We start from the raw sequence: 20633 nt of genomic DNA on the forward strand, positions 1-20633 counted from the left end.
GCACGTGGCGCACCGGAAGTGACGCCGCGAGTGCACCCTTTGGCACTTGTGGCGCCTCTTCTGGGGCCCGAGAAGGAGCGCGATTTCCGCGCTCCTTCTCTGCAGCGTCCGGGAGTCACGCTGTTTAAAGGCTGCGGCTCCCGGACGCTGCAAGCAGCAGCGAAGCCAGACGGCCGCTTTTCGGCGGTCTACAACCCGCCAAAATGTTAAGAGCTGTGTATAATTACAGCGCTTTAGAAATAAAGTTTAATAATAATAATAATAATAATAATAATAATAATAATTACAGCTCCCAGGATGCCTCATCCAGCATCTGAGTGAGGCATTTTGGGAGGGCTATAGCCTCATGAAGTAATTATTCCAGACTGTGATTTGAACAGTGTCTGGAGTGTTAAAGATTCTCCACCATTTTGTTTTACATTTTGAACACATCCATAGCTTGTGCTCCCAGGGATTGAGCCTAGGGCCTTCAGTTTACAGGGCATCTGCTTTGCCACTGAACTTTGGAACCACCTCAAGATGATGGCCCTAACTTTAAGAACAGCTTTTTCACATGATGTGTTTACAGCACCATTCTCTCTTGGTTGATTTCTGGTTTACGTAAAGCTTGGGTCTTACATGATTTTAGTGTGCTCGGGTATGGGTGTCTATGTGTGTATGTTGCTCACTTTTGAATACTCCTCCTTTATCCTTCCTCACAAATGCAGTCAAAGTGTGTGGGTTGCTATCAGTAATGCCATAGTAGCCCTAAAGCCAGAAAAAGAGTGGTGGAGTGCAGGAAGACTTAACCTTTTTTGTTTGTTTTCAAATTATTCCATACAAACTCCCTTTTATTTTTTTTTAACATCGCACTTGTCTTTTGCTAGTGTGCATCATCTTAATCAAGCACCCAACCCCATTTTGCAGTAACCTGCACTCAAATGCAAATGCTCGCTCTCTGAAGTGAAAGCAGACAACCGTTTGATTGTTGGCTGAACTGAAACCATTCTTTCTAAAAACGATTAGGACCTTCGGGAGAAAAACTGGAAAGCAATGGAAGCATTGGCCTCAACTGAAAAATTGCTGCAGGACAAAGTGAACAAGACTTCCAAGGTTGTAATACTAACTGCTAGAAACCATGCATTAAGCTAGAAGTGATTCTGCAGCTGCCTTCTAGAATCAAATGGAAGCATTTAGCTTTTACTGCAATTTTAAATACACTCTGTTCTGAATGCACTCTCTCTCTCTCTCTCTCTCTCTCTCTCTCTCTCTCTATCTCATGCTGTATTTTCCACCTCTGCTTATGCCTGTCATCTTAATCCTTCTCTTGATTTCCCCCCCCCCCTCTTTGATTTGTGAGCATGCTGATGATTACTTTGGTTTTGCTTGGAACAGTTGTCAGGGCTGAAGAGCTGCTGTCCTTTAACTGCAGAGTTGCAATCAAACCCTCTGGCCTTTTTGACATTGACCTAGACCTTTCCTTGCTCTGTGCCCAAAGAAACTTGTCTGGCATGCAAGGGACTACCTGTAGGCTTTAAAAAAAAAAGGGGGGGGGGAGGAGGAAAGAACACAGATACCCATCACCATCATCAAAAGGAAGGTTGAAATTTAAACACACAGGCTTTCCCTCAAATACATTAAACATGTGTGAAAGCCCTTCTGTTTTGATAGAAGTGCTCAGATATATGGTTAACATCCTGCCGTTGAAAGTGATCAGATTTCAGAAATTCTCAGCTTAGATGGAATTGTACCAAAATTGCCATCACTGTGACTCCTAAATTCAGGTTGCCATGTCCTAATTATAACTGCAGTTAGAACTTCACATATCCCAAACTGAAGTCTCATGCCACTTTTAAAAATACAAACAAACTGGAGTATGTCGTATAGTTTTCCAAGGACTTAGAGTCAGCTTGGTGTTGAGTGTTGAACTAGGACTCTGGAGGATCAGTCCACTTCCTCACACAGTCATGGAAATTCCTTCTGTTAACCTGAGAGTTGGGCAATGGCAAACCACCCTCTGACTAACCCTTGCCAGTAAAATCATAGGGTAGGGTTGCAATGAGTTGGAATCACCTTGAGGGAGTGTAACAACTAGTCCCTGCTGCATAGCATTTAAATTTATATTTATAATAACTTAGATATTAAAAGGCATGTAAAATCCTTTAAAATACCATAGGGCAACCTTCCCATAACTTGATACCCTGCACAGGTAGGTGCTGGGCTACAATTCTACTTATCCTCAGGTTGCCATTAGGGAAGGAGCCACAGGTTTAAACTATAGAATTATTATTATTATTAAGCTTTATTTATATAGCGCTGTAAATTTACACAGCACTGTACATACAATCTTTTAATTATACGGTTCCCTGCCCTCAGGCTTACAATCTAAGAAGACATGACACAAAAGGGGAAGGGAGTGGAGGATGGAGGCAGAAGTCTTCTGGGAAGGGCTCAGTTCCTTTGGGGAAGCCTGATGGGATTGGCCCACCCCTCTCTCCCTCTCTAAGATCTCTAAAAGGGAGATCTTGTCTCTCTCCTGCCCCTTGCTTAAATTGTGCTCTCTGTCTCTAATAGACTGCAATAGCAATAGCATTTACATTTCTATACCACTTAATAGTGAATTCAGCACTCTCTAAGCAGTTTATAAAATTGTGAGGCAATTGCCCCCAACAAGCTGGTTACTCATTTTACCGACCTACGAAAGGATGGAAGGCTGAGTCAACCTTGGAGCCCCTGGGATCACACTCATTCAATTGGGCAACCTCTCACGTGAAATGTTTTAATGGCCAAACTGAAACTGATAGTTTGCTTCCCTCACAGAAAAGTATTGCTGTTCATCAAATGGTATATAAATATATATTTATATTTATATAAATATATAAATTTATACACCTTTCCTGTAATTGGACCAAATATTGAGTCTAGTTTGGGGAGGGAAAAGATATCAGTTGCATTAATATAATAGTAGAGAATAATCATTCTGATGATATTGCTGAAATTACACTGAGAATCAATTTTAATACAGGAGGGCAGCTTTATGTTGAATATGAGAATCATTCAGTCAAGGAATAATCTGCCAGGAGGGGTGGCATTACAGAATCTCTCATGGAAAAGAATTCTAGAAAAGGACTGAAAGGCACATGTTGGCATGCCATACCATGCTATGCTTGGGCACTTTTAGGAACCAAGATACAAGACGTGAGGGCAGGAGGCTAAACTTGTTGCCCTGGTCCTTGGGGTTCTTCAACGTGAGACTGCAGCCTTTTACCTACAGCACTGATAAGCCAAACTGTGACTAAACAAAAATGAAATAAAAGGGCAGTGGCTTTCTGAATTTTCACCTTAGGCAAATCAAGGTGGAGAGCTAAATTAATAGTGTTGAGAATTTGCATATTTAGAGTCATCCAGAATAGGAAGGAGAGCTTCAGAGACTTAGCCTTGAGGTGGGTTATTTTGGCTACCCCATGTACATTTACAGATGGTTAGATTCTTAGTGTTGAAACTAGGAGGACATCTAGTGAATGCTCTATGGAATTCTGGGATTGACATTTAGAATTCTCAACCTTAGTGTCTCACCAAACTCCAAATCCCAGGATTCCATAAGATGCAGCCATGACCTTTAAGGTGGAATCATAGTGCCATAATGGTGTAGTATGAATGGGCTCCTATTCTTATGTGGCCATGGGGTGAGTAGTAGGTGAGGGGCTGGATTGCTTATAGCAGAAGTGGAGACTACATGGCCTTATACATGTTGCCAGACTGCAGCTCCTATCAGCCTTAACTATCATAACCAACAAAGTATGCAAAGGGATCTTGTAGCACATTTAAGACTAAGTGAAAGAAAGAAATTGGTAGCATGAGGTTCAGTAGACTTGAGCCTACTTCCCCAGATGCATGTTTTGGAGTGGAGACTCCAGAGACAGACCTATATAAGTCATATGTGTGAGAGAATGTCAGTTTAAATTCAAAACCTTGTGAGTAAGGAGATGAAGTGGCAAGTACAGTTTTAACCTGGGTGACAAAGGCAGCAAGAAAGCTGTTGCCTACAGCTAAAAAGTATAGATGACCATATGAAAGGATATTGGAGTGTAGTTGTAAATGGACAAGGATTTGATGAACAAATCAAAAGTGACCTCATGAGGATGGGGGTTAGATAGTATTGAAATGTGTGTATTATGTCAGGAAACCATTATCTTTGTTCAATCCACTGGAATGTATCCACTGTCTACAGTCCACCAGCAATGGGTTGAACAGAGATAATGGTTTTCTGGCACAGTACTGTACACACATTTCAGCTCTCTCTAACCCTCATCCTCATATCTAACCCTCATCGCGCTTGACTCTTTCATCACATCCCTCTTGGTTTTCCACACTACACTCCAGTACTCTTTCATTTGGTTATCTACATTAGAAATGACTTTCTGACAGTAGGAGCTGTTCGACAATGAAACACACTCCCTTGGAGGGTGGCAGACTCTCCTTCTTTGGAGGTTTTTCAACTGAGGCTGGATGGCCATCTGTCAGGGATGCTTTGATTGTGTGTTCCTGCATAGCTGGGGGTTGGATTGGATGGCCCTTGTCTCTTCAAACTCTGTGATTCTATGATGTTACTCTCCTTGGTTGTGGGCAACAGCTTTCTTGCTGCCTTGTCCTCCAATGACTAATGTTAAAACTGTCCTTGCCACCTCATCCATATACCCACAAAGAATTTGAATTGACATTCTCACACATAAACAATTTAGATAGGTCTGTCTCTGGATTCTCCACTCCAAAATATGCATCTGAGGGAGTAGGCTCAAGTCTACAAAAACTCATGCTTGCAACCTTTTTTCTTTCAGTTAGTCTCAATGGTGCTACAAGATCACTTTGCATACTGACTGTTTTCCAGACTAACATGGCTATGTCTTTGAATTCAGTAACCAACAAAGATGAGGGCTGATGGGAATTACAGCCCAACAAGCTTTGGAGGGTCACACTTTCCCCATGAGTGATTTATGTTGAGAAACATTACCTAGCTCTGTCTGCTGGTTTTGATTTTACCTAGCATTCTGCCAATACTTCAGCTAATTAAAAAAAGAGAGAGAGAGAGAGAAGGAAAAGCTTCCTATTATATCCACACTCAGACTTTTGACTTGTCATCCTTCTGATAAACCAGGAAAAGGAAGCTAGAGTTTGGGAAAGCTGCTTTTTTGAACCACAGCTCCCAGAATCCTCTAGCCAGCATGGTCAAGAACTGGGTGTTGTAGTCCAAAAATTAACTTTTCTAAGCTCTGGCCCACCCTTATGTCTCTCCCCAAATTCTTCAAATTGTCTAACAAATGAAACTGAAACTGTCCTGTCACTTTATAAAATAATACTTTGGTTGGTTCTCTCTGTTTTGAGTTTTTTGGGTGACTGTCCCAGTTGTCCCATAAAAAGAAATTTGCATTATCTCTTAAGAGAAAAGAAATGGGGGAAATTAGGAGACCTAAAAACAAATCTTATTTTGATAGTGTTGTCCCCCATCTTTAATAGCAATAGATGTTTTCTCACAGTGCCACGAAAATACGTTATTTTGAAACTTTGCATTTCGTTCCAGTCTCTCAAAAACTGCATTTATTAACTGAAACAAGTTACACTGTTTTGAGAATATATTCACTGTGAGAAAGTCTGATATTCTCCCAGTGACTATTGCCCCCAAATTTTAAACACTCTTGGCAATAGAAAAAGAAAATAAGGAGGAAAAAATAAAAATTAGTAAGAAAGGATGTGATGACACCCAGAAAAAATGCTTGTTACAAAAGAATATTTTTTGCATCATAAGAAACATTGGACAGTACATCATCAATAAAAACAGTCTTTTAGTCACATATTTCAGAGTCACCGACTTCCTCTTGCTCTTTAGAAGTGAGGAGCAGTAGTATTTAATTTGGGCACCTCAAGAAAGAGTGGTCTTTGATCTGTCTGTGTGCTTTTGAGACCCACAACTAAAACTGATGTCCTCCCTGATGCAGTCGCACCAGGTTGAGTAAGGCTGCAATCTTCCATCATAAGAATCCAAGAGAAGTCAAGAAATGATGAAGCCCAAAAGGAGGCTTCTCTTCAAAGTATCAGGTGACACAAAGGCCATATCCTGAAGCAGTTTCATGTTTCACATGCAAAGGCATGCAGGGTTTCGTTGCCCCTCAGACCCAGTCCTCTTCAGAGCAGGGGGAAAGGTATAGCCCAGGTAATTTAACAGTCTTATGGTGGCACTTCTGAATTTACTTGGTCCCGTTTCCTTATGCTTTTGTCAATCTAGGAGAGACAGCAATATGTGGAGGTTGCTGAAGCAGAGATGAGAGGGGTCTTGCAGAAGCTGTTTCCCATGGTGTCTCTTCCTTCTACCTTGGTAAGAAGCATCTCAGTTCTGTCCTGGGCCCAGTGCTATTCCACATCTTTATCCATGATGTGGATGATGGAATAGAAGGCATACTTATCCAGTTTAGAAGATGGCACTAAATTAGGAGGGGTAGCTACTAGCCCAGAGTACAGGATCAGAATTTAAAATGGATTTAACATATTAGAGAGCTGGGCCAAAACTAACAAAATGAATTTTTAGCAGGGAAAAATGTAGGATAGCAGACTTGGGCACAGAAAATGAAAATGAAAGATACAGGATGGGTGACTCCTGGCTTGAAGGCAGTACATGCAAAAAGGAGCTAGGAGTCTTAGTGAACCACAGGCTGAACATGAGTGAGCAATGTGATGCAGCAGCTGAGAAAGTCAGCACAGTTCTAGGCTGCATCAATAGGAGAATAGTGTCTGGATCTAGACAAGTAATAGTACCACTCCATTCTGCTTTGGTCAGGCCCCATCTGGAATGTAGTTTCCATTTCTGATCACCACAATTCAAAAAGGATGTGGAAAAACTGGAGTGTGTCCAGAGGAGGGCGACCAACATGGTGAAGGGTCTGGAAACCATAATGCCTTAAGAGGGAGCTGGATATGTTTAGCCTTGAGAAGAGAAGGTGAAGGGGTGACATGATAGTCCTGTTTATGTATTTGGAAGGATGTCATGTTGAGGATGGAAAAAACTTGTCTTCTGCTGCTCCAGAGACTAGGACTTGGAGCAATGGGTTTGAACTACAGGAAAAGAAATTTCACTTCAATGTTAGGAGGAACTTCCTAACAGTAAAAACTGTTTGACGGTGGAATACTCAGGCTTGGAGTGTGGTGAAGGCTCCTCCTTTGGATATTTTTAAACAGAGGCTGGATGGCCATCTGTCAGGAGTGCTCTGATTGTGTGTTCCTGCATGGCAGAATGGGATTGGAATGGATGGTCCTTGTGTGGTCTTTCCCAACTCTGGGATTCTGTGATTCAGTGCTGCACTTAACCAGCTGCTGGTGGATTACATCCTAAGCAAGGCTGGGTGTTTTGCAGGCATTGGTGAAGAACAGAACATCTGGGCTTGCTGGCTCAGAGATGTTAATGTGGTCCTCTGGGTGCTGCTGCTAATTGGTGTGCTACATGCTATTCATTTTTGTGGCCTAGTAATATTGTGTGCTCAAATGCTGTTCAGTTTTGAATTGGTGTTCTGTGCCTGAAATGCAAGCCAGTGAATGTCTCTTTTCCCCATCTTTTCCATGCAAACAAAGTGCTACCTTGTGTTAAATTCCTTTTCAGGCCAGAAGTCCCAGAATTCCCCAGCTAGAGGATTTGGGGATCTGGAGTCCAGAAATGTTTTGGACTGCTTTTCCAGCCTTGGCCTGGAAAACCTTTCAGAATTCTGCCAAGTACCATTTATGTTGATAGAAACTTTGCAAGCATAGATACTGGGAACCGAGTCTGGGTTTGTCCCAGACTCGCTCTTACTGTCCAGCAGCGGAGGTTACCCATAGAAGGCTCGGGAACTGAGTTTGAACGCTAGCAACTTACGCAAGTTCACCTGTTTTATTTCTCAGGGAAGTAAATTGTCTTTTTTCCTGTTCCCAAGATTTTTGAATATTCCAGTTTGCTTTAGACATCACTGATTTGGCCTGGCTCCTTAAATCTCTTCCCTAAGTAGTTCTTTCTTCAAACAACAAGAGAAGGCAGTTGACTACAGGATACGTAATGGTCACTTCAGTTTTAAAATGTGAATGACCTTTCTGCCAGATGGATAAATCCTCTTTGGTGCTGCTTCCTCTGGACCATTTTTTCCTCCTGGTTGGTAGCTATCCTAGCAGCTCATAGGAATTTGATTATCATTGCCTACAGAGTAACGTCTGTGCTCCTACCTGCCACTTACAGTATGAGCCAATAACATGCTCTGATCTATCTATTTGCCCTTCTCTTCCCGATGCTGCTGTCCAACAGCCATTTTGGTTACTCTTTTCCACTTCTTCTGTGTTGTTAAGAGTCTCTGCTAAAGTCTAATGCAAGCCTCAAAATGTCAAAGAATTATAAATTGAAGTTGCTTCAAAGCAAGGATGTCTGGTGGGAAAAAACTATTCACTTGCCTCTAAACCAGGGCTAGGCAGCTTCCAGAGACCAGAGGGGGATGCCTACACTTCCCCAGACTTTGGAGAGGCACATCCATGCCTCCTGGCAGTGCCACCCCCATTAAAATGTATTTTATTATTTAAAAAAGACTTTTGTGCCTTCTAGGGAAAGTGAGGAAGTTACCTTTGCCTCATTTACCTTCCAAAAATGTTTACTTCAAAGAGGAACCTTTTAAAAACCACAAGTGACCAAAAATCGCTTCTGGTTTTGGGGGAGGGAAAAGCCCCATTCCATCCTAAAATCATTCAGAAGGGGGATTTGGGCATATTTTCCCCTTTGTTGTGTGTGTGTGCCTTCAAGTAGCCTGTGGATTCATGGTGACTAAGATTTTTCTTAGGCAAGGATTACTCAGGGGTGGTTTTGCCATTCTTTTCTCTGAAATGTAGCCTATAGCACTTGTTATTTCTGTTGGAATGTGAGTGCACAGTCTTGCGTCGAAAGCCCTCGGGAGGATAATCTCCAAGCGACTGTCTCAGAGCTGTCTGTGCTGCTCAGGAATCTCCTCCTTCCTCCAGATGCTGATAAAACACTCTGAAGCAAGCGTCTCTTTCAAGGAGGCTCTTTAATCTTTCAGTTGCAATATATACAAAAAGCAAATCTCCAAAGAGGCTACACATCCACCACCGACCAACAAAAACCCACACTATTCAATGAGACCTGGGCTTTTTATAGGCTTTTGCCATGCGGCCACCAAGCTCAGGCTCTTCCTGCTGTGTCACCTTAATTGTTGTCCCCCAGCCAAGATGACCAAGGGTATTTACATTAGCTTTCAACACTTGACATTGCTTTCCGGCACATGATGATCTTGCAGATGCATCACATGTCTTAACCCAGCTGTAACCAATTCCCTGGTTAACAGGTTGCATGTGACCCATAGTTGCCTTTGTTACTTCTTCACATCTGGACATATTAAACAAGCTTTATTCTCTTAACAATTTCTGCCCATCCAAGTCCTAGTCAGGGCTGAACCTGCTTAATTTCCAAGATCAGACAGGATCTGGTGTGTTTAGGTTCCCTGTGTTTGAAGGAGGCTGAAAGGGGGGCTTTTAAAATTAAAATAGAAATTATAAAAAAGCTTATGGTGTTGGATATATATGCCATTGGTGTGTGAGAATGCCAATACCACTCTTCCAAATTCATCTGAGGAAGTAGACTTCATTCTACAAAGGCTCAAGATGCCAACTTCTTTCGTTCAGCTAATCTCAAAGGTGTTAGAAGATCTCTATTCTGACTTACAGGTTCTACAGACTAACGCATCTGTATCTTTATATTCTTCATTATGAGTCTGGTTGTGTTCTGAGATGTTTTGGGGAGGCATTTCTCTCTGCCTCGCCATTCTCACAGGTACATCTGGTGGAAACATGGGAAAGGCCCTTTTTGGTGGCTGCTCCTAGGCTTTGGCATTCCCTTCCCAGAGAATTTAAACTAGCATGTTTCTTGCTATCTTTCCACAGGTAGATCAAGACTCTTTTGTTTCAGCAAATGTTAGAGAACAGATTGCCCAGTGGGAATGGGCCTTGCAAAATTTTCCATTTGCTGTTCACTTTTAACATTTTATATTTTAATAGCTTCTAATTTTTTTCATTGTTCAATTATATTTTTAAGTTTTAAGTTTTTTGTGTTGTGAATTTTAGCTGCTTTAACTATTGTAAGCTGCCTAGAGTCCCAAACTGGAAAAAAGGTGACAAATAAACATCATTGTCACATCACCATTATGTGCGTGTGTGGACATGCACATGTGTGCATACGGCTGTATTTTAACACATGCAAATGAACCAGGGTTTATTCCAGGGTAATTCTTAACCAGAAACAAGCTCTGTCTCTTCAAGATGGAGTAAATCCCAGCATCCAGAAAGGAATCCCCTTCCCCCTCCTGAATGGATGATTGACAATTCATGTCTGTGACAGCTGTTAAATGGTGGATGTTGACTGTTGTTCTGCCCATGTTGTCATTTTAAAATTTCTCTCACGTTATCAAGACCTCTTTGCTTTAATGCCCTTTTCTTACACAGAGTCACAGTGAATGGATGCGTGGGTTTGAACAGGCAGTAAGAGAGCATACAAAAGAGACATCTCGACCAGATGAAGTGAAGGTGCGTACAGACTATGTGCATGTATGCTTTTGTTGGTTAATGCCATCCTCCATCAACCTGGGTAATGGAAAGGAGAAAAATGATATTGGCTTCAGATGCATTTGAGATGCAGGAGCTTACATTTTGGCTTCTGATGTGTCACACCCAGGCTGGTTTAACAGGATTTGGGGGGGCATACATCTTTGCAAAAGCAACCATTTTGCTATGGGTAAAGAAACCAGGGCCCTCCTGAATGGCTCTAAAAAGGAGAAACCAGCATGACATTTTCACATGTACAGCTATTGCTATTAAGGATATTCCAGAGTTTGGAAAAGTGCCTTTTTGGACTGTGAAACTCTAAAGTCTTCCAGATTCAAGAACATGTAATACCTTTTCAAAGCTCTGGGATCTTCTGTTTAAGGGGGATGCATAATCCTAGGTTTCAGGATCTGGTAGCATCCTCTGAATCTTAGTCTTATGAAAACAACATGAATAACACTCTAAGTTTCTTTCGTTGTAGTATTTACCGTTGACTGCTAACTAAACACAAAGTTAGGAAACTACAGTATGTCTTCCAGAATTCACCCCCACGTGCCCAGTTGGTTTTGGGTGTCTGGGGTCTAAATCCAGTTGTTAGTCCCAGTTTGAGTAACCTATCTGATCCATGGAACTTACATAAATGTTGAACTTCTGTATCCATTGATTCATTGGACCTTCACTCATTGGGGCTAACAATTTGATTTAGCCCCTGGAGTTGTCCAAAAAGAGACTTTTCCAAGCTTCGACTGAAGGGCCCCTGAGAAGCAGAATGGTCCATTCCATTTACCAGTAATAATGTAACTGAAATAAGGCTGATCTTACATTTGCCAGGCTAATCATGGCAGGAACTAAGCATCAAAGTCAGCAAAGGAAAAGAATCTCCATGTGCACATTGCCCCTTTGTTGTCTTTTTTTCTAAATGTTTGTCCAGTGACTGGGAAATAAAACACTCAAATACAACGTCATTTATCCAGCTTTGAATCAGAAAAGCAGCAGCACTGTAAGGACGTGAATTGTGATAGGTGACAACTTATGCTTAAAAACATGGATTAGTCTTAACATTTAGCCTTTCTTTGTAGCCTTTTTTCCCCCCCTTTTCCCTTCTTTATCTGAAATGGGAAGTCACACCTTGAATTCAGGCTATTGATTAATTTGGATTAATATGGCTGCAAACTAAGCAAAATTGAACCCTTTTCAATGACAAATAAAGATTTTTCACATATGGCTGGTTTACGGATTTACTCTTCAGCTCTTAGCCTGGAGCTTAAGGGAAATTACAGAACTTCGTCCAAAATTATGGCTGCTATTCAGAGAGTCTGTGACTTTGTAATGGCTATGGGTTGCAAGTGAGGAATGAATGTTTTAATAAACTAATAACTAAATACATAACTAGAAATTATTGTGATTTTTCATAGTATGTGGGGTAGCCATGTCAGTCTGTTGCAGCACAAGCAACAAAAACAGCTCAAGAGCTAACAAATTTTATTTGGCATCAGCCTTTCTAGACTTATTTTCACGTCTGAGTGGGTGGGTAATTGTAATTGTAATCAATTGAGCCCGAATTGAAATGAGGGGAATTGCAGTGCAGAAACTTGAAACAGTACTTATATGGCATACATTTCCAAATGTGTATGGAATTTTGTTTGTTTGTTCTAACAGGCCCTAGAGCAAAAGTTGAAAGAGGCAGATGAATTGCATGTAATGCTGCAGCAGGAGTGTGAGAAGTATAAAGTGGTCCTTGCAGAGACGGTAGGGAGGAGCATTGTAAATTCTACTTTTGCCCAGTGGAATTTCCACCTATTGAGCCTCAATGTAACTGAAATTCTGTATTGCTAGGAGGGAATCTTGCAAAGGTTACAGAGGAGCGTGGAAGAAGAGGAGAGCAAATGGAAAATAAAAATTGAAGACTCTCAGAAGGAACTGCAAAAGGTATTTAAAAAAGATCCCACTGGTCTTGTGCATGTCTACCCACTGCACTGACAGAGTTTCTGGCATCAAGGTGCAAATACATAGAGAACATTATAATTAGGAGGAGTAGCAGAGGAGAGGATCAAAATTCGAAATGACCTTAATAGATTAGAAAACTGGGCCAAAACTAACAAAACTTCCAACAGGGAGAAATGTAAGGTACTACACTTAGGGTGAAAAAAATGAAATGTACAGATACAGGATTGGGGACACCTGGTTTAACAAGATGACATGTGAAAGGGATCTAGAAGTCTAAGTAGACGACAAGTTGAACATGAGTCATCAGTGTGATATGGCAGCTAAAAAGGCCAATGCAATTCTAGGCTGCATCAATAGAAGTATAGCATCTTGATCAAGCGAAGTGATAGTATCATTGTCTTCTGCTTTGGTCAGGCCTCACCTGGAATACTGTGTCCCATTTCTGGACACCACAGTTCAAAAAGTCACACTGGCATGGGGGTGGAGTTGGGGTGTGCGTCGTGCACGATGGTGGCCTTTGATGCCAGTCAGTGAAGTTAACTTTGCCTGCCCCTTTACTTTTGATGTCTCAACTTTTATTTCGGAACACTTGGCTAAAGTTTTAAGTTACTGCAACAATAGAAGTCTGAGGAGTGAAGGAAAATGTCATTTTAGAAGGGGTAGAATTCTTATTTAGAAATCCAGTGCCCTCATTTTGCCCCCTCTATAGCTACACTTCCTATAGAAGGCATCTTTTTAATGCTCCATTCTAAGCTGTGTTTCTTTTAGAAAAATTAAATCCTTCTTCTCAGTCTAACAGTTCTCAAAATGAAGGACAAAACTAAAAATAGGCAGTTTAAAACAACAGCTAAACAGCCTACAGGAGGAATCGCCAGAAGACATTAATAAAACCAGATAATGCATCGGTGAGCAATTGCTCTGATATACGTTGGATGGTGATCACATATGAAAATAGCAATATGTTCTTAAAGTAGTATCAAGGGGCTTAATCATGCTGCTGTTGTTTTTAATGTGGCACTTCTGTGGTTTTCCTTGCCTTCATCGATACAAATTAATCCCTGTGAAATGATTTTGGATTATGCATCCAGCGAGTGCTTACTGAAGCCAACTTGATGCAAATGGGGGAGAGCTCAAGGGGGATAACCCCCTCAAATAGAAGGCCAACCGCACTTCAGTGTTAACTAGAAAAGGCCATCTGCTTCTGCATTGACTTTACAGAAGATGATAAATTGTCTGGGCTTAACAGTACAGTGGTACCTCGGGTTACGAAATTAATTCGTTCCGCGGCTAATTTCGTAACCCGAAAAACCTTCGTAAGCCGAATTGCCATAGGCGCTAATGGAAAAAATAGCTCTCTGCTGCCCTCCGGTGGCGGCCTTTCCATTTAAAACAGCGCCGGGGTTTTTTCGTAACCCGAAAAAACCATCGTAAGCCGAAACAATAAATCCCTATGGGATTTTTTCGTATCCCGAAAAATTCGTAAGCTGGGTAATTCGTATCCCGGGGTACCACTGTATCTAGTTCATGGATAAGAGCCATTTTTACTACTTGGATGAAGGAAGTTTGCTCTGACAGTGTGAACTGTCTCAGAGTGAGGCTTTTCTTTCTTTTGCATTGCTTATCATAACATTGATATTGACTTTCAAAGGCTCCAGAAAAGGGCAAAGTGAAACACTACTTATTTCTCTACTATTGCTAACTAAAAAAAAAGCTTACATATTCCCTATTAGGAGTGTGGGTGGTGGAGGGGGTGGTATTAATTTATACCAGAGATTAAACTAATTGGTAAGGAACAAACATGGGAAGGTTGTCAAATGATAATCAGTTTGGAGCTGATGATCGGAACAATGTCTCCCTCTTATAAGAAGAACTCCTTATCATTTGCTGAAATTGATTGACAGTCAGTTCAGAACTCCACAAAGAAAGCACTGTTGCACACAGTGCTATTTACCTGAAAATCTCAAAAGTGTGATGCAGGCTGACTGCCAATTTGTCTTACAATTTGTTAAATTTAGGGTGTTGACAAGCTGGCATGTGATGAAGGGTCTAGAAACCATGCCCCAAGAGGAGAGACTTAGGAAGCTGGGTATGTTTAGCCTGGAGAAGAGATGGTTAAGAGGTCATATGATAGCCCTGTTTAAATATTTGAAGGAGTGTCATACTGAGGATGAGGCAAGCTTGTTTTCTGCTGCTCCAGAGAATAGGATCTGGAACAATGGATGCAAGATACAGAAAAAGAGATTCCACCTCAACATTAGGAAGGACTTCCTGACAGTAAGGACTGTTCGGCCGTGCAAGATGCAGCCTCAGAGTGTAGTGAAGTCTCTTTCTTTGGAGATTTTTAAAGAGAAGCTGGATGGCCATCTGTTGGGGGTGCTTTAATTGTGAGTTCTTGCATGGCAGGGGTTTTGACTGGATGGCCTTTGTGGTCTCTTCCAACTTTATGATTCTATGCCCCAGAAACATACGGTTTAAAATGGAAAGCAGAAAGCCTTGTGCGTTTGAGAATGTATGTGTTACTGAGAGCTGATGGCAGCCTAATTCTGGCCAGTACGCCTCTGTTGACAACAGAGAAAGCAGAGGAGGAAAAGCAGCTGTGCCCTAAATTCACTTAAAATTTTTGAAGAAGGTAAAGTTCTTCATTTATCATCTGAATGACAGAAGTGTTTATATTTGTCTAATTGCAGATGCGGTCGTCGGTCAGTCTTCTAGAAGAGGAAGTAGAAAGACTAAAGGAAGAAAACAAAGAAGTTGATGCTGTATGTTTTGTTGGATTTAATCTCTGCTATAGAGTTATGTTCATCCCAAATCTGCTGTGAGAGTAGAATGACTCAGTTGAGGTTTAAGAATTCTACAATTTAACAACTGTGGTTTATTAGACCAGCAGTGAGTCATATGCCCCTTAATTCTCCTTCCCCTCATGCAAGTGGCTTTGAACATTTTTGAAGAAGGTAAAGTTTCTTAAATCACATTTCTTCTTTGTAGTCTCTGTTAATCAAACAGTTGGGTTATCCTGTGTCTGCACACTGCATCTTTGGAAACTTCCAGAGCTGTTACTTTGGCATTTTGGGGGTAGCCTTGCCTGCTCTCCAAGTGGGCTATCAGTTCGCTTCTCACCTAAGCTTCAGTTCCTTTTTGTCCACCACAGCAGAGTTAATTTTCCTGCCTGTGGGTAATTTCTGTGCTTGACAGGATCTATCCTGCATTTTGGTAGTTATTTCTTCTTCATTCACCTGGTTTACTTTACATCTTTCGCTCCATAAGGACGAAACCAAGGAGGAACCATGAGATTGCCTATACTGGTGGCTGGAAGATTCCCAGCAAACTAGGATATGAAATCAGACTCTGTTTGAACTAGGCATAATATTAAACTATATATTAAACATTTTGTTTACAGTTTTTACACATAGCCACTGTGATGCAAATTGATGCAAATCTAAGACCACATGATTTTAAAATGGTAATGGTAGGATTTTTCATTTTTACATCCACTGAAGTGCCAAAGAAATTTACACATAAAACATAGATAAGTTCCAGTGAAATTAGAATAATATTCTAAACAAAATCCGGGCTTATCTATACTAAACTAGTAGTTGGAGAATCTATGAAGTTGAGGAATAATTTTAAAATGTTTAGTAGAAGACTGAATCTTGAAGTTAACTGTGTAGAAACACGTGTCTTGCGGCTTCATTCCTTTGGCAGCTTAAAAAAGAGAGAGAACACTTGGAGCAGGAACTGGAAAAGGCAGAAATAGAGCGATCAACGTATGTTTCAGAAGTTCGTGAGGTAAGCCACCTACTAAAACACTGTGGCTGTTTTTGCATCAACATACATGGAAAAGTAGCATGAATTTGGTTGGCCCAGGAATGAAATGTTTGCTCACTAAACGATAGAAAGAATTGGGGCATTATTGTGTTTGTGGCTCCAAGATAGGTGGGCACACTAATAGCTGAGCAGAAAGTGGGGGGAAAGAGTGATGACGTTGATGATAATCATAACATTTTTATACCACTAGCCAATAGGCTCCAAACTCAGTGCAGAGTTTAATAACAATTTAACAGCAGAAAATGTCAATGTAAGACAACAGTAGCTCTTCTTAGCAGTGATTAAGTTCTGAGCAAAACAAAAGATGTCTTCACTGCTTGCCAGCCTTCAAACTGTGAAGTATTTAGCCAGATCTCCCCAAGAAAGGAGTCCCAAAGATGGGGTCTTTGAGCTGCCACCGAAAAGGCTCTGTTTCATGTTCCCACCCTGGTCTCAGGTGGTGATGGTCAAACATGGAACAGGGCCTCAGATGACCACTGTAAGGACATGCATCCTAAAGCCTCTGAAAAACTTCATTTCAGCTCAAAGATCTATTGACTGAATTGCAGAAAAAACTTGATGACTCATATTCTGAAGCAGTAAGGCAAAATGAAGAGTTAAATTTGGTAAGAGGCCTACCCTCCATCTGAGTATATCTACTCCACAGTGGAGGAACTTTTCCAAATCCTTTCTGTCTGCTAACCATTTCAGTTCAGTCTGTCCACTGCAACCACTCTGATAGCCTCTCTCTACCTCCTATAACAATGTGACTAGTGCTTAAGCATGTGTAGTTTTTTTTCTTCACCTTTCTTGCTTCAACCATTAATGTTTTGTAGTTTGTGAATTTGGAAAACTGCTTTCACAGAATGCAGGCAAAGTGGTCTGAGTGTGAAACTGCTGCTTTATCTACACTAAATATTAAACAGAAGGTTAAGGTTCATTCAGATAGCGATGGTCTGGCTGAGGTCTGTTTTGGATCAAACATTTCCTTTGGAGTGAATCTAGTTGTTGAAGGGTAAAAGTGAACAATATTGTTTTCTGTGCCAAGGACACTGGAAAACAACAACAAAAGAGTCTTGCAGCACCTCAAATTCTTATTGCATTTGGGGCAAGTTTTCATTGAATGCAGCACACTTTAATACGTGCTGGAATATTGCCTCTGCTGGTAGATATTTATATCATTGCACATATCATTGTATACATCATTAAATACCAAAGTCAGAACAATCCATGCTGTTATATTTCCAGTTTCTTTGACTGATTGTGAAAGCTGGCTGGTGAAGAAAGTTGATAGGAAGCAAATCAACTCATGCTGGATGAGGAGAGCTCTGCAGATACTGTGCACTTCCAAAAAGATAAATGAATGGTTTGAGAGCAAATCAGGCCTTAAACTGAGGCTGTTGTATTTTGGACATATCATGAGATGATGTGATTCATTGGAAAAAATGATAATGCTCAGTAAAGCAGAAAGGCAACAGGAAAAGAGGAAGATGGCACTACAGTTTTAAAAGTCAGTGAAGTCAGGGTTGGCCTGAGTATGCAAGACCTGAGCAGGACAGTTGATGACATCATGGAACTCTCTCATTTTTAGTTGCCATAAGTTGGCATGTATGGTAAATAACAACAAATAAGAGAAAGATATTAGGTGAATGGAAATGCAAAAGGTACAGACATTGGTGATCACTTAATGTTCGTTCTGTAACAAAGAGTAATTGGGAAGTGATGGAGCATGTGTATAAAAATCTGCCCAGAGGAGCAATGCTCTGTCCAACTGGTGAAGTGGGTTGCAGTCTCTGAAAGCCTATGTCAAATAAAATGAGCTTTTCTGCTGGTCCAGACTAACACCTCTATCCCTCTGGAAAGATACTGGAGTCTGCAAGTCTCCCTGCTTATGAAGCGATGGACTTTCTATCTTCTATGGAAACTGACTGAACATGGAGAGTGATGCCCAAATGACACACTTGAAGGGAGAACTGGGAATAATGGGATGCTGTGTATCCATCATCATGAATTTAGAAAGCATGGGCCCAGCTTGAAATAGGAACTCTGACTTCTGGTCAGAAAAGTAACCATTGCTTGATTGCAGGGGAAGAACAAGACCTAACATAAAAGAGAAATCAGACAAACCAATCCCTCACTTGACTGAACAATCTCGAGTTGTAAATGATTGGTAGCAGCTGCGAGTGACTTATGGCATATTGTTTCAGATGTCTTTATTGGGAGTATGATGACAGGTTGTGTTCATATGTTTGCAGCTCTTCAAAAGTGAGTCTTCCAGAACCAAGGAAATGTTTAATCCACCTCAAAAGAAAAAAAATATATTTACATTTCAGGATGGGGAAATGCCACCACATGCACTGACTTTTTCTACACTTTATGTAGAGAAGGTTTCATTTCCCATGTAGGAATCTATTGATTTGGAGAGAACCATATGGTGTTTGAGACATATAATAAGCAGAGTGATTAAAATGTTAGATATTTATTTTTAGTTACTGAAAGGAGGAGTAAGCTCATTCCTAGGGGCAGGGGAAGACAGGTTTGACCTTAAAACAGACTTTGGTCAGGCCATAGAGGCATATGTGTGAAAAGTTTTGTGCAAATTCACTGGTAATGCTGGTGAGGTGTTCAACAGAGTAAGTAATCTATATAGGGTCCTGTCACTGATTCTAACCCCTGTTTCAAGCTTCTCTACTTGTCATCTTTTTTCATCTGCTCTGGAGATGTATGTGTGTGTAAAACTTGCCTTTCCTTCTTCCTAGTGCTGACTCAGTGAGACGAGCGTCTTTTTTTTTACTTTTTTATAGCTCAAAACACGTTGATGAGACTTTGCCAAACTCCAAATGGATTCATAGTGAGAGCAAAAACTAGCTGTCCGACTTGCCCAAGGTAAGGAATAAAAGCTCAAGTGTGTCTTTCATAAGCTGGTGTTTCACCTGTCCCTGGATGCTGGTGGCCATTCTCCTTTAAAGACTATGTCTGTAATTTGGTTTGGCCCATAGACCATATCACTGAGACACATACACCTTCAGCATCCGCTTAGGCTATTGGGCCATTTGAAGCGCCTTCTGAACCAAATCTGGTTACTGGTTACTTATACTTCTGTAATCCCAGGCCAAACCTATACAGTGCATTGTATGTGGGTCTGGTCTTCGTGGTGACTATTTGGAAATGTCAGTTCAAGATGCGGCCTCGAGGTTATGGACAGAGCTTGTCCTATAAGACACACTTCGTGAAAATCTCCAGCGGTTTCTCTGTATCTGCTGGGTCTATTTCCTAATATATTAAGAAGCTGATGCTAATTGGAAAGCCCGACTAGATCTTGGGACTTGGACGCCTGTGGAATATCTTTCTTCTTCTTCTTCTTCTTCTTCTCTTCTTATTATTATGATTATTATTAGTATATTAACCTTTATTATGAAGCGTTTAACATTACAACAGCACTGTACATACAATCTTTTTAGTTAGACGGTCCCTGCCCTCGGCCTTACAATCTAAAAAGACAAGACACAGAAGGAGAAGGGAGTGGTGGAGGGAAAGGGTAAGAGGTCCAGCAGTTCCCTCAACCTCCAAGGCCTGGACCAAGGCAAATGGACTGGAGGGAGGGCTTGGCTTCATAATGGATGGTTAATCTTCTTCCAGGGAAAATACATACTCTCAGGTAGGATAATACATATACAGTACATAGCAAACAGTCCGGCCTTCTTATACACGGATTTTTTATACAACGGATGTTCAAGCATACGACGGTTGAAAATGATCCAAAAAAGTATAAATTACCTTGATTTTCAATTTTTATAAGGGACACCATTGTGCTATGTCATATATTTAATGGGACTTGAGCATACACGGATTTTGTTATCACGGGGATCTTGGAACCAAACCCCACTAGCAACAATGGTCCACTGTACAAGAAATGGTTCGATAACAGGCACCAAAAGAACATCAAATAGTAAGCAAAAATTTGCAATGCCTGGGAAGGCTTCTCGGAACAGAGGTTTTTCAACTCGTTTTGAAGCTGTTAAAGAAGTGATGGCTCTTGTTTGTGGGGAAGAAGGTTCCAGGAGTGAGGGGCAGCAAGTGAAAAGGGGCGAATCCGGGATGGGGCAAGGAAAATCCTGGGCTGAGACACAGACCTTGACTTACCAGAACGGAGGGGCCTGGTGGGAAGGGTGAGGAGAAAGAAGGTTCTGATAAGTAAGGAGGGGCCAGTCCATGGAGGCTTTAATGTCAACAACAGGAGCTTATACGGAATGCGGAAAGGGAGAGGGAGCCAGTGAAGGGATGCCAAC

At 41.2% G+C, this 20633-nt stretch overlaps 2 protein-coding genes across 2 annotated transcripts in view; both read left to right on the forward strand.

The window, feature by feature from the left end:
- Positions 1 to 20633, forward strand: part of KTN1 (kinectin 1) — a 257646-nt gene that overhangs the window by 76362 nt on the left and 160651 nt on the right.
- Positions 945 to 17773, forward strand: LOC121919629 (kinectin-like). Its single transcript, XM_042446451.1, has 8 exons — positions 945 to 1092; positions 6260 to 6349; positions 10495 to 10575; positions 12253 to 12342; positions 12430 to 12522; positions 15228 to 15299; positions 16243 to 16326; positions 16887 to 17773. The coding sequence occupies exons 1-8, from the start codon at positions 1033 to 1035 to the stop codon at positions 16992 to 16994; spliced, it is 678 nt and encodes a 225-aa protein (XP_042302385.1). The 5' UTR covers positions 945 to 1032; the 3' UTR covers positions 16995 to 17773.

This window comes from Sceloporus undulatus, chromosome 1, assembly GCF_019175285.1.
Source record: "Sceloporus undulatus isolate JIND9_A2432 ecotype Alabama chromosome 1, SceUnd_v1.1, whole genome shotgun sequence".
NCBI lineage: Eukaryota > Metazoa > Chordata > Lepidosauria > Squamata > Phrynosomatidae > Sceloporus > Sceloporus undulatus.

Bases quoted from the DNA above. Each gene is read 5' to 3' on its own strand.
- LOC121919629 (XM_042446451.1), top strand. From the start codon at position 1,033: ATGGAAGCATTGGCCTCAACTGAAAAATTGCTGCAGGACAAAGTGAAC. The intron at 1,093-6,259 runs GTTGTAATACTA...TTGTCAATCTAG, and splicing joins AAGTGAACAAGACTTCCAAG to GAGAGACAGCAATATGTGGA. The intron at 6,350-10,494 runs GTAAGAAGCATC...TTTCTTACACAG, and splicing joins TGTCTCTTCCTTCTACCTTG to AGTCACAGTGAATGGATGCG.